The sequence below is a fragment of the Tetrahymena thermophila genome, assembly GCF_000189635.1.
Source record: "Tetrahymena thermophila SB210 genomic scaffold scf_8253887, whole genome shotgun sequence".
NCBI lineage: Eukaryota > Ciliophora > Oligohymenophorea > Hymenostomatida > Tetrahymenidae > Tetrahymena > Tetrahymena thermophila.
Genome location: NW_002475959.1, coordinates 48,433 through 65,606, shown reverse-complemented (window position 1 = coordinate 65,606; position 17,174 = coordinate 48,433). Strand labels below are relative to the sequence as shown.

Below are 17,174 nucleotides of genomic sequence, written 5' to 3'. Positions count from 1 at the left end.
TAGATTATTTTCAACAATATCTATAATTTTAGCCCAATAAAAGAAGAATATATCAAAGGCAGAAAATAGTTTTAAAATATCATTAATAAATAACTTTGAGTAAATATCCTTAAAGCCGTTCAAAAGATCAACATTAAAAAAGCAATTAATGAGTAAATCAACTTAATATTTGTAGAAATGCTCAATAAAATCATTTTCTAAAGCAATATTTTTATAAGTTATATTTTCATTTTAAAGACTTTGATCGTTTAAATTATTCAAAAATCTAGCTAAATTGATTTTACTTGTTTCTAAATTCTTTTATGATTAAATGTTAAGGATATCTTCATTTTCTTTAAAAATTCCGAATTACTGAAGATTTCTCTTGATTAATTATACATCTGAAATACAATAGGATACTTTATCAGTAAACAAATTAAAACTATTAGTTATATTAGGATACCATTATATGATACCATCGATAACTTATTAAGTAGCATAATTAATCTATTCTTGTATATCAGATTTTCCTTAAGATAAAATATATCTTAATTTTCTATCTATGTTAATTAAAGGAGTTTAATCTAACAGAAAATAATTATTTATTAAATATTTGTTTTTAAATATAAAAATGTTTTCGTATGATCTGTTATGCAAATATTCTATCTAAAATTAACTAACAAACTTAAAAGTAGGTTTATCTTTGTTTATTTGAATTAAAGCTATAAGTTAGTAAGCAAATATGTTGAAATCATAAATACAAAAATCAGAACGAAGCAAGCATGCAAAAAATTGATCCAAATATGATTTAAAATCTACTTCTTGTTAATCCTAAATTGATAAAGAATTCAATAAATCCCCATTTTTATGGTCAGTACAAAATATGATATTACATTAAATTATTTCAGCTATTTTATTTAAGAATTAATTGTATTATTCTTCATCCTAAAATTAAAAATTTCTTTTAATAGCATTTATGATATTTGATGTTGTCACTTCAGTCCCTTCTGAAAGTATTACAATAAAAATAATTAATGAGCTTATTGAAAGGCCTAAATATATTTTATCTTCTTTATTTTTTTAAATCTTATTAAATTCTATTTAACTGGAAGTTTACTCAATAAATTATTTGTATTTTAAACATAAAACTCTTAGAATAGTTTTTTTTTAGTAATCAGAGAGTCCTCTTTAGCTAAAGGATGTTATTTCACTCAAAATATTCATCAATCCACTTTGGATTTAAATATAGAATTAAAGTTTATTGAGGTTTTAATGTAAATTTTATAGAATAGTCATTGTATTAGGTGTTGTATCGAGAAATGAATTTTCAAAACAATGAAACAAAACATCTAAAAGAATTTCTATGAATTTGTCTATTTATTAAAATGATTCTATAGAGTTCACAGATGGAAAAAAATGACTTACATAAAAAAAAATATTTGCTGATGTGTTAATATTTTCTTCATTTATGATATTAATTTATTATAATATTTTTAAAAATAGAACCAGAGTATTTAAGACTTATTCTTAGTTTTATATGCAGATTATTTCAGTGAATTTTTAGTTACATATTGTTCGTTAGCATAAATTAAATAGAGGTGTAATTCCAAAGTTTATTTAACCTTTTTAATTACTTTCTTTTATCACAGAACAATAAATAAACCTCATAAATTTTTAAGAAATAAATTCTAAAAAAGTTTCGTCAGCTTAGCTAATTGTCAATAGAAGCTTATTTAATAAAATTTAATTTTAATAGTTGAGAGAAGTTTAAAATAATAGAATCCATTCAAAAATATTCTGATTAATAGTTATCTCTTCATCAAAAAATACAAATTATATTTAATTTTCAAATTATAAATCTGAGTTTTCTTTAAAAATTTAAGCAATGGCAAATATTAAATAATTTTAAAGATCAATTACTTCATTAATTTAATTTAAAATTAATTCCATCAATAAATTATAATTACTAAAAAGACTCGAATCTAAAAGCAAAGAAGAGTGATATCGACAAGCCTTATTATAATTAAACTTTTTCTTTATCAATTTTAATTATCCATCAATTAAAACATTAAATAATTCTTTAAAATATTTGATTGTTCTACTTTCAATTTCTTAATTGTTATTAAATAAATACTTTTATTTAATATCTTTAAACCCTACATGAGACTTACAAAAACTCTCTTAATTAAAGAAATAAGAAAAACCACAATCGCATAAATGTTAACCAGAGATCTATTGAATAAATTTATACTTATGTCCAATATGCTTTTCATGTTCAAAGCAATCTTCGCATATTCTATGAGAATATTATGATTTACTCTCAATTTCTTACTAATCATAAGTGCAATTTTTGGTGATTTTTGAACAATCTAAGCACTCATAGAAATATTATCCACTTTATATAACATTTTGACAGAATCTTTTACTTAATTCACTTGAATCAATTTACTCTTGATCATTTTTAAGTATATATCTCACTAAATAAAAGTTGAAACATTAATCTATTTTCTTTTTTACTTAAAATAGTGATCTTTTATCATTTATAAACACAGCTTTTTAAAGTTTTTAAAAGATATTTTTGGTATTTTAGCGTTTCTGATAGAAATATAAAGCAGCAGCTGATAATAATGCAGCTCCTGCTAAACCTGATAAGACTAATTTGCTACTTTTTTTCATATTATAACAAACCTTAAAGATATAGGATATAGAAAAAAAGTAATTAAATTATAAATTTTAATTTATCTAATCAATTTGTTTAAATACTATGTAAAAAAAAAAAAGATTTAAATATTTAAATCATCACATAAATTGTAAATAAAATATTTTCAAATTAACACACATAGATAAATCAATTATAAATTATATATTTTTTAAATCTCTTTTATTTTTTCATAATTTAATTAAATTTTTTATCATAATTTTAAAACTAAGGGTTATGAAATTGATTTTAAATTTAAATATAAAAGTAAAAATATTTTATATTTTAAAGAAAATAAATTTAAATTTTAAGTTCATTATAAAATTAAAAAATCAGTAAGTTATATTGCTAATAACAGAATAATAGAAAGCTATCAGTTAAAAATCGAAAAGAAAAGCTATTAATCATCTAAATAGCGCATAAAAGGGTTTAATTTGGAGTAAATTTTTTTAAAAACTACAAAATTTTATCTTATGGCAATAAAATATCAGAGACGGACAGACAGACAAATAGAAAGTAGTTTTTGGAATATTGAAATGGAAATGAGGTTATAACAAAGAATAAAACAAACAATAATTGAATGTGATTGCATAATTTTTAGATAAGTAAATAATAAATAAATTTTGATAAAAAGTGAAAGGAGAGTTTTGATTAAAGTTAGTTTTTTAGCCAGCAAGTAAAGCCTAAAAAGAAAGCAAAAATCAAAAAGGAAATAATGACTTCAAGGAAAGAAAGTAAAACAATAGCAGCAATCTCATCTACTTTGTGTAGTATTAGCTCATCTTTAGTTACTCATCCATTTTAAGTTGTGAAGATTAGACAGCAATCGGAAAATTAAGGAAAATTTCTTAGATTAGCCTTTGAAGTCTACAAAAAAGAAGGGCTAATGACATTTTACAATGGATTCTCTTATGCAATAGCTACTAATGGATTATCCCTTGGTGTTTATCTTTATTTATACGATAGTTGCAAGCTTATGCTTCTTGAGAGATATAAAGGTTTCCATGATGAACATAAAGTTATATTTCCATTAATTACATCTGGTATCACAAGGTTTATCACCTCATCATTATTCTTTCCCTTCGAATGTTTTAAAACAGTGAAATAATCTATGCATGGATTTAGTTGGGTTCATTTTTATCAAATGTTTAGATAGTAAGGTTTGAAAGCCTATTGGATAACACTGCAAAGAGATATTCTTGCTACTTAAATTTATTGGGTCTTTGCTGAAAATTTCAAAATATTTTTAAGTGATAGAGATGTTCCTGATTTTTACAAAAACCTTCTGATAGGAGGAGTCAGCGGACTTCTTGGTGCTTTTATCACCTTACCTTTGGATGTAATCAAAACACAAAAGCAAACCCATTTAGAAAACTCAAACAAAAGCTATTTTCAAATATCGAAAGATATTTATTAAAAAAATAAAGGTATTAAAGGATTCTTTTTAGGTTATTAGGCTCGTATGCTAAGAGTATCTACTTATGGCGCTGTACTAATGACAACATATGAATACTTTTATAAATAAATATTTACTTTATATCACTCATATGACTGACTGATTTATTATTTATTTATTTCTCATTTTTATAATAAAATTACACCTAGTTTAATTTACTTTTTATAATTTAAGTATGTATTCCATTTTCTTAATTAGAATTTCAAACTCTTTGTGCTTGTTTTTGATAGTAATAATTTATTACAAAATTTGAACTAAATTTTTATTTACATTTTTATTTTTGTTTCTGGTTACATCAACTTGAGTAAAGTATTTATCTGAAAAAGATGATGAAAATTCACAAATTTTATTTAAAAATATCAAATAATTTTTAATATGATCAAACAATTTTTTTTTAATTTAAACAAACAAGCATATTTTAATTGTTCTATCCTATTTTTTAAACAAAAACTTTGGTTATTTAATTTAATATAAAATTTAGATCTATCTATTAAATCCCTTAAAAAATATTTAATTTTCAAAACGGTGTATTTAAAATTCTTTACTTCAATTATTTGAAGAACTTATAAAAATAAACTTAAATAGAAATATTTTAAATGATAAAAATGAGCTAGAACAATTTGTTTATTTTTAATTCAAATATAAAATTGATCAACTTTTTAATCAGTAAAATTTTTTAAACTTTTAAAATGATTAATTATCTTTCTATAATAACTCTAATTAATTTAATTTTTATGTAAAAACAAATAATAAAAGCACTAAAAAGGTATAATTAAAAAATTTATCAGTATTAATTTAAAAATTAAATATTGGTACTTTTAATAATTTTTTTTACCTATAAAAGCATCTGATTTGATTATTAAATATAATTTCAATTTATGATTAATTTTTATTTTAAACGAGTAACTTTCTTTTTTTGTAGTTTGTAATAAATTATTTTTTTTATATTATTATTTTTTTTATTAGTTCACATAAATAAAAGAAATATTTTCAAATGATATTTTAAAAGAAAATTCTTGATTGCTTTAGATTAATCTAAATAATAAATGTAACTCTTATAATAAATATCTAAAAATAATTACAAATAAATCAATTCATCATTAACAAGATGAATATTTTTTTTAATTTTGTAACATAATGAAAATATATAATTTGATGAATATGATCTGCTTTAAATAATATCACTCGTTAAAATTATGGTTTAAAACATTATAAGGATGTATTTTATTTATAATCAACCAAAAAATGTGTAGATAAGATAGATATTTTGCCATAAAATTTTATATTTTTTTATTTAATTACTTCCAAAAATAATTTAAGGGTGTTAAGGAAGAAAATTTGATTTTTCTAAAATGATATTATATTGAGTCTTTGGCTCATTAATAATATGTAAGGTGACTTCTCCTTAATTAATATCCAATAAAAATTTTCTTAATTTCTAAAAATATCAGCCAAAAAATTTTCATTTTCAAAAGTTTTATCGATTAAAAAGTTGATAGAATTGTTATTATTTAAGGTATATTAAAGTTTTTCTTTTTAAATTTTTACAAGCTTAATATTTTAATGTTTATTATCATTAAATATCGTCTTATAAATTATTAATAACTGATTTTATCATTAGAAAAAAAGTAACATTTTGATTTTAAAAGAAAGAGGAATGAATATTGATCATTAGATGATTGAATTTTTTAATGATTTGATTTGTTTCTATGTTATTATTATTTTTGTTAAAACTGACTTAATAACAAAGTATATAAGTAATCATCGTTTATTATACTTAATCAACGCTTAAATGATTATTTGAGTAAAATAAATTAATATAAATTATAAAAAGAATTTTTAATTTAATGAACAAATATATTCATTAATAAATTAGCAATTACTTCATTTAACTTTTCATTTTAGAAATTCTCATTTTTTTCAAAGTTTAAAAATTTTTTTTCAGATATCATTTATCTTACCTTAAATAACAGAATAAACTAGAAAAAAATGTTTTAAAAAATAAATGATATAATAAATATAAAACTTGTTTTGCTTAAAATGAAATCTATTATACATATTATAAAGGTTTTACATTTCTAGATTATGAGAAAAAGCTATAAATAAATTAATAATAAGTAATAATTAGCGAAGTAAATTTTATAATGAAAGATTTAAAAGAAGTTTTTAATGATTTTCCTTGAAACTTTAATAAAGATCAAATTTGTTATTAATTTTTTAAATGAAAGCAGTATCATCCAGAAAACAAAAACAAACATTGAATAGTAAACATTAAAATAGTTCTATCATAAATAATTGTATAATAAGTTGGATATGCAGTATAATAACCTCTGATAATAGAAAAGTATAAGAAATATACTTCAAAAGAGAGATTACTTGAGTATAAAATGCCTGAAAATGCATATTATAATTATGATTGTTAATACTGAAAATTGAAAGTTTTTAGTGAAAAGATTTCAAAAAATTCTTGTATTTACTAATGAATTTACAATTTGTGTTAAAAATGCTGGGTATGACATAAATAAAGGGAAAAAAAAATTTAATCATTTACAAATTGCATAATAATGCATTTTAACAAAAATAAATTAATCAATAAACATTGTTCAAACAAAGTTAATTTCACTTAGATAAAATCAACTTACTTATAAATCTTAATTCATTATATAAATGCAATAGTAGAAAAGCAGCATTGAACTTGATTAGCTAGAGAAGGGAAATAATGATCAAAAAGTTACAAGACTGTTTGATCACACACATATTGCTGAAAAGTAAAGGGCTAAGCAATTATAAAATATCATACAATCAGCCAATAAAAATTAGTTTTTTATGCAAGTTTTTATAATGATATTATGCGGAGTTTTTGCAGTAGTCTGCTCAATCGAAATGCCTTAAGATATCTTGAGATACGACTATAAATCTAAATAATTTTTATATCCTATAATTTATATAACCTGCTTCGCTTTTTCTGGGATTGTTGGAGCTGCTACTTATTATTTTAAGGGGAATTTCAGGAAAGCAAATAGAAGTGTACTTATTTTTTTAGCCATGTATATGATTTGCAGTTAGTTTATTATTTTTGAAATATCTCTAATGTGTAAGCTCTATATAAATCCTCTCTTTATTATATTAATGAATAAGCAAGCAAAAGTCTTTACTTATTAAATTTACCCTAGTCGAGCACATTTTATTTATGTTATAATTTTTCATATCATGATGATTTACGCTATTTTGAGGATATTTTTAGAATTCTAAATATTTTAGTAAAGTACTACTTCTTCTATTATAGTATGTATTTTGCTAATTATTTCGTTTGCTTCATAGATAATTCAAGCAAAATAAAGTTAAATGGAAAAATCATTTAGAGAAAAGCTTATAGCAGCTTAGCAAGGAGAAATATGCAACATTAAGAAATTTTACACTAATATATTACAATATATACCTCATGGAATAGCTATAATTGATGAATAGATGCAGGTATTGTTTGCTAACTCAAATTTGCATTCTATTTTGAATTGCTCTAAAAATGAAGATTTGTTCAATGCTCTTAATAAGTTAAACCTTGGTGAAGTATAAAGCTTGAATGGGTTTTTCTAGCCTAAACAGCAGCAATAAAATTAGTCAAAGTTAACAACATAAATAAATATTAATTAGATTTAAGAGAAGGTAGTTTCACCTTCAAATGAGTAAAAAAATGAAGGAGATAACTTAAAATAAAAGAAAAATAGAATTAATTAATAAAAAAACTAACCTAAAAACAAAGATGTTACTTTAAACGAAATTTCCTTGAATAATACTATGCATCAAATTAATATTAATAACAATCTTATTGAAGAATCGATTGAAATTGATATTAAAAATACAAGTATACATTAAACTTTTAATTGTGTTGAAGTTTTAAGAGGTGATCAGTCTATTTCATATGAATTAGAGCCAAAGGGTCATAATAAAATAGTTAGTTAGAGATTTTAGAGCATGGTTAAAATAGCAGAACAATATTAATCTCCATCACCTTTTTCACCAAACACAAATCAAAAATACTCAATCTTTAAGAGTATCCTTGAAAAAATATTCACTAGTTCAACAAAGTAAAGTTGCTCTTCTCAAAGAGATAATTAAATTAATCTAGATAATTTTTCAAAAAGCTTGCTGTACTAGCAACCAATTAGCTAATTGTAACCATCTTAATAATAGTAAAATTAAAATATAAACTAATTATAAAATAAGGGATAAAATAATTAAGACAATATAAAAAAAGAAGAACCAAAAAAAGTTACAAATAATAGCAACAATAATTAAAGTACAAATATTTAACAATCACCAAATAATATAAATTCAAGGAAGCAATCATCTGCCTCTTTTGATAAAACTCCTAAGCAACAATAGATGAACACTTAAAGTTTTGAATAAGCCAATTTATACTAAGAAGAGGCATGTTAAATAGAGGCGAATAGCTCTGATGGTAAAAAGCTTAATATTAAGCTTGTCTTGTATGACTTAGATTTAGAAAAGGAAGTAGAGGATGCATTTAATTCTTTTAATTAAATTTCACCACTTCAAGATAGTTATGAAAGGGAAATGCAAATTAGATAAAAGAGGACTTCTCAACAGTCAGTAAGTGCAGCATAAAAGAAATAAATCACCAATAACAAGTCTCTAAAAATAATGAAGAAGACGAACAGCGATGAGCTAAATTAAAAGAATTCTCAAAATATCTCATAAAAAAAATAAATTCTGTAAGCTAATTAAAATTGGAAGATTCAAGTTCATGAATAGTTAATAGTAATGATAATTGAAGATCAATCATAGGCATAAAAAGTAAAGAGATTAGAAGACTAAAACGAATATAAAATGAGAATGCTTGCAAGCGTCTCTCATGAGCTTAGAACGCCATTAAACTGTTCGATTTCAATGCTTTAAATTATGAGAGAGGAACTTTTAAGAATGGAGTAAAAGGATATGATTAGAGATAATTTAGATCCTGCGCTTTACTCAAGTAAAATTTTATTAAATTTAATTAATGATATTCTCGATTTCGCATAGCTCGAGGCAGGAAAATTTAAAATTACAAGGCAATATTTCAGCTTAAAAAAAATATTGTAAGAGTGCCTCATTTTGATATCTATTTAGTCTAGAATGAAGGGAATCAAGCTTTGCTTATAAATTGGGTCAGGCACATATGAAGAATATAACAGTAATGAACAAATTGAAAGTGCATTCGACCCAATAAATCCCCTCAACTAACAAGATGACAAATACATAATAAATAGTGATCCAAATAGAGTTCGCTAGATAGTCCTCAATTTACTCAGTAATGCTTTAAAATTCACTAATTAAGGACAAATAACTCTCAAAGCAGAAATTACTTCCTAAAAACCACTTGCAATAAAAATAACTTGTGAAGATACTGGAATTGGTATTCCTCCTGACAGATACTCAACTATTTTCGATAATTTCAATAAAGCAGATCTTTAAAATAGAATTAAATACAATTAATGCGGTGCAGGATTAGGTTTATCAATAAGCAATTAATTAGCTAAAATGTTGTGTCCAGCTGAATTATAGCACTAGCCTATAGTGGTTGTGTCTGAAGTAGGAAAAGGATCGTCTTTTTCCTTCATAATTCAAGACTACCTAATAGATGATATTCAATAAATAAAAAGTCAATCGTAAATAATTTTTTAATTAATCAATAAAGAAAAATATATTTCTATCAATTTTTTAGAATATTGCAATTTTTTGAAGAGATTTATTGTTACTTTTTCTGCTTATTAATTATCACTATTTTTATGTCTCAATTATTTATAAATCTGCCACCCAGATTTTAATAATTTTTACAAATTTGCCACTATTTTTAGATAATAAGGAGTAATAATATTTCAAAGATTTTTCTTGAGGGTTTATCGTTTACATTTATTTTATTAATTCATTTTTGCTTAACAAATTATGGTTTCTTAAAAACCACTTATTTTAATAAGAAAAAATAAATTAAAAAATATCAAAAATTCTGCTTGTAAAAAATTTTATTTCAAGTCTAACTCATAAATTTGCATTGATAATTAAAATTTTAGAATTAATCAAAATATTACTATTGCTTTATATTTTATTAATGATATACCATTTTTATAACAGAGATAAGAAGGCTGAAGAACTCCAAATAATAATTGAAGAATCTAAGAAAGATAACGATTTAGAGCATTCACCTAAACAAAATAAGGAAAGCAGCAGAAATTCTTTAGAAAATAATTCATTTCACAGTTATTAAAACTAAAAATAGAAATTACCTAAAAAAATAAGCCAATTTGGTAAGAATATTGGATAGAATATAACTTTTGAGGATATAGTCGATGAAACTGACAATAAATTTTCAAATTAAACAACATTTGTAAATTCTAATCCTTTATAAATAGAAAATGGTACTACAAATTCAGATATTTTGTATCTAATGTAAAAACAAGAAAATCTGAAAAAGAGAAAAGAAGAAATGAGCTAAATAGCTGAAAATTCACAATTAAATGACATGCTTACCTAAAAATAGTTCTACTCTGATCATAACATTCACCAATTAAGTAATAGAAAATCATCTTGTATGTCAATCAATAACAAACACAATGAGGCTTTTGATATACTTAGTCCTACTATCATTGTAAGAAATAAACCAAATAATATGAATGTTAATAGAAATGAGCTTATAGATAAAAAGAGATTAGAAGAATTAGAAATCGAGTTTAGTATTTAAAGATAGAATTCCCCATAAAAAATGTCTTCTCATTAATTTAGTCATTAATTTAGTCACTAATTTAGTCACTAACTCAGTTAAGGACATTCGTTATTAAAAGATCAAACTTAAATTGGATATGCTTCCATGCAAAATGCTTTCGACTCTCATTAAAATTATATGTATTCTTATTCTCTAAATTCACAGCTGACATAATAATAGTAAATAGCCTCAAGTTGTTTACTCAACTAAAATGAAGGAAGAGACCCCTTAAAATCAGTAACTAGCAAATCACTCTAGTTAAGACACTTGAAATCTCACTTCAAATCTTTAGAAGAATTTAAGTCTTATCATAAAAGAAGAAAATGTAAACATGCTTAGGTTCTGGTTGTTGATGATAATCAATTTAATGTTATAGCAATTTAGCAGTAAATTAATAAATTGGATTTAAAAATCGATATGGCTTTTAGTGGCTAGTCTGCTTTGCAAAAAATATAAGAAAGAATCAAAAACAAATTTCCATGCTGCCCCTTTTACTTAATGATATTTATGGATATTGATATGCCAGTTATGAATGGATACGAAACTACTCAATTAATCACTTAAATATTCAAAGAAAACTTAATATCCTCTATTGAATGTCCAATTATAGCTTGTTCAGCCTATGTGAATCCAGAGGATAAGCAAAAGGCATTTGAGAGCGGAATGCTTGATTACGTAACAAAACCAATCATGCTTGGCACTTTAGATAAGGTTTTTACAAATTGGTTTGTTTAATCAAACAATGGAGATTAGGACTGAAAGCTTTCTCTGTGAACTGCACTGGATAATTATCAATAAACAGTTGAATTTTTTTAAAAATATTACGAATAAATTAACGATTTTAAAATAATAATTATTAAATAATACAAATTTTCACAATATAATAATCATTAATAATCCAAATTAACTAATAATTAATTTAAATTTTTAACATCTACTAACTTTTATTTATATTAATTAATATATTTATCTTTATATAAAAATCTGACAAATATTTTAATGATAAACTCTTTAAGAAATTAAGCAACTCGATTATTAAAATTTCATTTTTTAAATTCAAACAAAAATCAAAAAAATTCTTCACTTGAACTAAAATCCAAAATTAATATAATAACTCAAATAAAATTACATAATAAATTGTAAATTGTTTTGTCATTTTTTGGAATATATTTAAAAGTATTTTGATAAATTTAAAATGATTTTTATTTTTTTCAATTTATTAAATTAATTCATCAGATTTTTAAAAATATTTTAATTTGAATTTCTGAAAAAAAATAAGATATTTGTAAAGTGATATCAATATTTTTTAATTTTATTATATTTAAAATGTATTTTTAATAATTATCTATAACAAATTATTTTTTATTTAGCCAATAAAATACAATTTTCTTACAAAATAATATAAAATTAATGGAAAATATTACTTACTATCATAATTTATTATAGATAAAATTCAAATGTATTTATTAATTTATTTGTTATTATTTCTTAAATTTCATTCATCTTCGCTTTGTTCCATTTCTTCTTCTTCCTCTTCATCTTCATTTTCTACTTCTTCATCTTCATCGTCCACTTCTTCATCCCCTTCATCATCATCATCATTATCACCATCATCGTCGTCATCGTCATCCTCAATTTCTTGTTCATCATCCTCTTCTTCTTCGTTATTATTTACATTTTGATTTGTTTTTTTTAAGAATTCTTTTTCCTCTTCATTAAGAAAGTCGTTATTTCCATCTTCTTCAGAATTTGGTTCACGATTTTAGTAATAATCATAATCCTCATTATTGTCATAATCATCTTGATTTCTCTTAAGTTTTTTACGATTTGTAGATTTATTTTCTATTTCACTTAACGATTCTCCTTCATCATCCTCTTCTTCTCCATCCATGCTCATGTTTCTTCTTTATCTATATCTACGATCATCTTCTTCTCCATCCCCTTCCATTTCATCATCATCTTCTTCATCTCCTTCCTCTCTATTACGTGTTTAGTCTTCGTCTTCTTCTCTTCTACCTCTTTCTGCATTCATCTCATCTGGAAGTATCTTTTCGTGTTTTTTTTATATCTCATCAGTTAAATTCTTGGGTAAGAAAAAGTAGAAGTGCTCATTTCCTATAGTTAATTTATCAGCAATCAATCATTTGTCAAATTAAAAATTATTTTTTACCAACTGTTATCAAAGATTTATTTTTTAATGGAACTGGATCATCTTTTATAGAGTACAAATTGTTATCAACTTTTATGTGGAATTTTTTAGACAAGCATTTTATTTCAAATCTATTGAATATGTTTCAACATTAAATTTATTCAAATATGTTTTTTTTTTTAAATATTATATTTATTTTGAATGCATACCTCTTTTATTCGAAATTATATAAAATAACAGCATGTTAGCGTGAAACTTTTTTAGAAGCTCCAACTTCTAAATCAATGTGCCAATTCATTTTTTCTTTAAAAAAAAGTATTTTTAATAGATTGATTGGATTTAAAAATGAAGATTAATGATAATTTTTGTTTGAAGAATTTAATTATTTTTAATACTTTGAGGTAAGTTAATTAAAGATCTTCCTATTATAATTTGCAATTTTTAAATATAAAATTGCCAGGTCCTTCCTTTGAGCAAAGCAAATGCAACTTTCTGTTTAATCAAAATAAATTTCTCTATCTGAAAATAACTTAATGAAATTTACAGGAAAATAAGAGATATGAGCTTTTGGAACATCAGTTATATCTATTGTATCTTCATTTTAATTCATATTTTTATCATTTTCTTCTATGTCTTTATCATTTAATTCACTTTAGTTTTCTGCAGTTTAATCATTGTCATTATTATTTTAAACCTGTTCTGTCTCTTATTTTGTATTTGTAATTTCAATTTACACTTCCTACTTTTGTTAATTCTGAGCTGCTTAATTTACAGCTTATTAAGATGTAGCTGCTTAAGAAAAATACGAGCCATTGGTGCTCAGCATGGACTAAGCAACAATCCTATTAATTTTATCTATTTCCCCTTATTCCAAAGCTAATTCTTTAAAAAGACCAGACTATAAGGTGTTTTTTTTACCTCTTTTTTCATCAACTTCTTTAATTAAGTAAGAAAAGTAAATATTATCCTTCTTCTGTGAGTCTAATATGACTGTTTTCAAAGAATTTGGATTCACATTTTTCAAAGTATCCAAAGTTATTTTTTTGTAATTCAATATTTCAGGACCAGTATATTGGATAGTTTCTGTTGTTTCATTTCTATTTAGTTATTTTTAAAATCAGTGTGCTCAAGTGTTAATAATTTCTATGATTTGAAATAAAGAAATCACAATTTATAATCATTTAATACCTCTCTCCTAAACATAAAGTCATAAGTATATTATTGAGATCGTTAGTGAGAGATTTAGATTGAATTTCTCTATAGCTTTCCATGATTTATTCAAACTGAGAACGTTGCAATAATTTATCTTTACATTTTTAAAATTTTACATTAAATTATTTTCACCATTTAAATAGATAGACATAAATAACATTATAATCCTTATTCAAAATAAATACTACTTTTATTTTACATTGCTGAATAAATTAGCAAATAAAAACTTAAAAAAAAGAGAATATTTTTATTACTAGGCTGAAGTGTGAGATTGCATAAAACATCCTAGAAGAGCTAACCTTGTGTTATGCTTGATTTTATTGAAATCTTCTTTCCATTAACTTAAATTTCATCGCAAAACTTAATTTCATATTTATCAAAATTAAAAGACTATTAACAACTAACTACTATTTAAACTATTTATTTTTACCATCTAAACTTCTCTTTAATTTGATGCTTTTTGTATCTTCCTTTTTATGTATTCTATTTTGAATTATAAACACTAATTGTAGAATTATTTTAGATTTATCATTTTAATTAATATACCATTTATTCTGTTACACATACCCTTCAGGCCTGTAAAAACAAATTTTTTTTTAGATATCCTTGTCAAAATTCCTATCCCATCTAAAATGAATACAAGATCTATCAATTTCTTCTGATCAGAGATAAAAGATTGCACATCATCGAATATCTTTTAATAAATAGCGAAATTTTAGTCTGAAATGTTTTTTAAAATATGTTAGATCATAATAAATTATGATTAGATGCTAATAAATTATTTTCTATTATAATCATTTCATTACTTTATCCAGTTTAAAAACTTGATTGCGATTTTCATATAAATATTTTATCAGTCTTCTAGTTGTTGTACCTATTTTTTCCTTTTATAAAAATATAACAAAAGCATTAGAGATAGTATAAATGTGATTGAATCAATTATTAATGAAAGATGGAATCAATGATAAAACTTTCTGCTTATTTTAGCAACTACAAAACTAAAATTTGTTAAAATCAAAATAACTTACTCTGGTACTCATAGATTTTATTTCAGACATCTTATCCTTGCTAACTCTGACTTTTAATTACTTTTGAGATGGGTTAAAAAAGGCTGCTAGCTATTTACTTTAATATTATAAATAAGGTGGTTTGAATTACTTTTAATAAGATAATTTATTAAATTTTAATTTATAAAACATATCCATCTGCAAATATTTTTTCCGCTAAAATAGGTAAAATAAAAAAAATAATAGAATAAAAAGCAATCAATAATTTTTTTCAAAATAAATAAATAATTTTTTTTAAATTAAAAAAGTAAAAAACATTTTACAATAAACATAAATTTTAATTCTAATAAAAATAAATATTTATTAAAGTACTCTATAAAATTAATTTGAAAAAATCTTATTATTAATAATTGTTTTATTGAAAATAAGATACATAAAATTTTATTTGATAAAAATAATAAATAATTAAATAATTTGATATTTTCAAGCTAATAGTTTTTTTTAATAAAATAAAATATTTATTTTATTTTTTTAATTTTCTATTTTAAATAATATTAAGATGAAAATGAAATTTCTTTATATCCAAAAATAATTAGATTGATATCAAATTTATTAATTAAACAGTTTAGAGAAAATAGGTGAAATTCATCAAATATTTTTTTAGAACCAGAAATAGAAAGAAAATTACATTCAAATTATTTTGTTAACTATTATGCTTTTAATATATCTAATTAAATTTTATGAAATAAGAAAAGAGTTATTAACAAACCTAAAGATGAAATAAAAATAGTGAAATTGATAAGCATCTAAGTTAAAAAAAAGAGTTAATTTTAAATATATACTTCTAATTTTTAAAATTATTTTCAAAATGCAAATATTTATTAAACAATTTTTAATAATTTAATATAAAAGTGTTTAAAAACAATTAAAATAAAAAAAAAAACTAATTTTCTTATTACATGTAAATAATAAGTAAAATTATTTAATGATTCAGCTTATCTTTGAAATATATTTACTGGATGATAAAATTGTAGAATAATATAGTAATATATCAAAAAAGAATTTAATATATAACTATTAAATAACTAAAGAGAAAATTTATTTACCTTAAACTAATGATTCATTTTAAGGTTAAATAGATTTTTTTTACATAGACAGCTATTCAAATTATAATAATCCTAAATTTTTAAGGATTTAAAAGGAAGATTTTTTAAATTAGTAAATAATTAAAAATAGGATACACTTTATATAAATAATTATTTTGAATAGTATTTTTTATAGATGAATTAAATTAGAATGAAGAATTGAGAAAAATAAAATAAATAGTAATAAATTTATAATTATAAAGATGAAGATAGTTATGAAGAGAATTTATTTTTGAAAATTGAATTAGAATATGTTAATAATTCTAAAGTGTTTAATTAAAAAATAAAATAATATTATAATGTATTTTTTTACATGATAGTAATTGTTAATAAAATGTAAACTGCCTTATCATCAAATTTTTTAGAATAATTAATTAGATTTATTCATAAACCACAAACAAATTCAAGCCAAAATTCTTCATAAAATAACTGCCTTAAATATTAAAAATTTGATTTATTCATCAAAAAATTTACAAGAAAGAGCTGACGAATTCGAAGAAATATCAATTTAATAAATTAATTCATCAATTATTTAGATAAATCTCAAATAAAAAATAAGTGAAAATCCATTAAAAATAAATAATATACAATTTTTACTTCATAATTTTAGTTCTATAATCAATTATTTCTTTATTTAATAGCAATTATAATCAATTATTTCTTTATTTAATAGCAATAATAAATAAAAGTTTCAATCTTTCCAATAAATTTCTCAAAAGTAAAAAGAAGAAAAAGCCAAAAATACAACTAATCTTTAAATGTTAATAGCAT

General features: G+C 22.1%; 5 protein-coding genes across 5 annotated transcripts; 2 read left to right on the top strand and 3 right to left on the bottom strand. All coding sequences in view use genetic code 6, as the record gives it.

The window, feature by feature from the left end:
* Positions 1 to 257: 257 nt before the first annotated feature.
* Positions 258 to 734, bottom strand: TTHERM_000646901 (transmembrane protein, putative; the record flags this gene model as incomplete). The annotated part of the gene is made up of 1 exon (XM_012800920.1): positions 258 to 734. The coding sequence occupies one exon, from the start codon at positions 732 to 734 to the stop codon at positions 258 to 260; it is 477 nt and encodes a 158-aa protein (XP_012656374.1).
* Positions 735 to 3,392: 2,658 nt separating this feature from the next.
* TTHERM_00646900 (carrier protein) lies at positions 3,393 to 4,232 on the top strand (the record flags this gene model as incomplete). The annotated part of the gene is made up of 1 exon (XM_001027399.2): positions 3,393 to 4,232. One exon carries the CDS (start codon positions 3,393 to 3,395, stop codon positions 4,230 to 4,232), a length of 840 nt encoding a protein of 279 aa, XP_001027399.2.
* Positions 4,233 to 6,880: 2,648 nt separating this feature from the next.
* Positions 6,881 to 7,316, bottom strand: TTHERM_000646899 (transmembrane protein, putative; the record flags this gene model as incomplete). Its single annotated transcript, XM_012800919.1, has 2 exons — positions 6,881 to 7,249; positions 7,302 to 7,316. The coding sequence occupies 2 exons, from the start codon at positions 7,314 to 7,316 to the stop codon at positions 6,881 to 6,883; spliced, it is 384 nt and encodes a 127-aa protein (XP_012656373.1).
* Positions 7,317 to 7,478: 162 nt separating this feature from the next.
* TTHERM_00646890 (ATPase, histidine kinase-, DNA gyrase B) lies at positions 7,479 to 11,649 on the top strand (the record flags this gene model as incomplete). The annotated part of the gene is made up of 2 exons (XM_001027398.2): positions 7,479 to 9,799; positions 10,263 to 11,649. The coding sequence occupies 2 exons, from the start codon at positions 7,479 to 7,481 to the stop codon at positions 11,647 to 11,649; spliced, it is 3,708 nt and encodes a 1,235-aa protein (XP_001027398.2).
* A 736-nt stretch (positions 11,650 to 12,385) lies between these two features.
* Positions 12,386 to 15,309, bottom strand: TTHERM_00646880 (FHA domain protein; the record flags this gene model as incomplete). Its single annotated transcript, XM_001027397.2, has 11 exons — positions 12,386 to 13,005; positions 13,061 to 13,170; positions 13,249 to 13,342; positions 13,435 to 13,531; positions 13,584 to 14,136; positions 14,228 to 14,345; positions 14,506 to 14,611; positions 14,682 to 14,734; positions 14,798 to 14,945; positions 15,058 to 15,135; positions 15,280 to 15,309. The coding sequence occupies 11 exons, from the start codon at positions 15,307 to 15,309 to the stop codon at positions 12,386 to 12,388; spliced, it is 2,007 nt and encodes a 668-aa protein (XP_001027397.2).
* Positions 15,310 to 17,174: the final 1,865 nt, after the last annotated feature.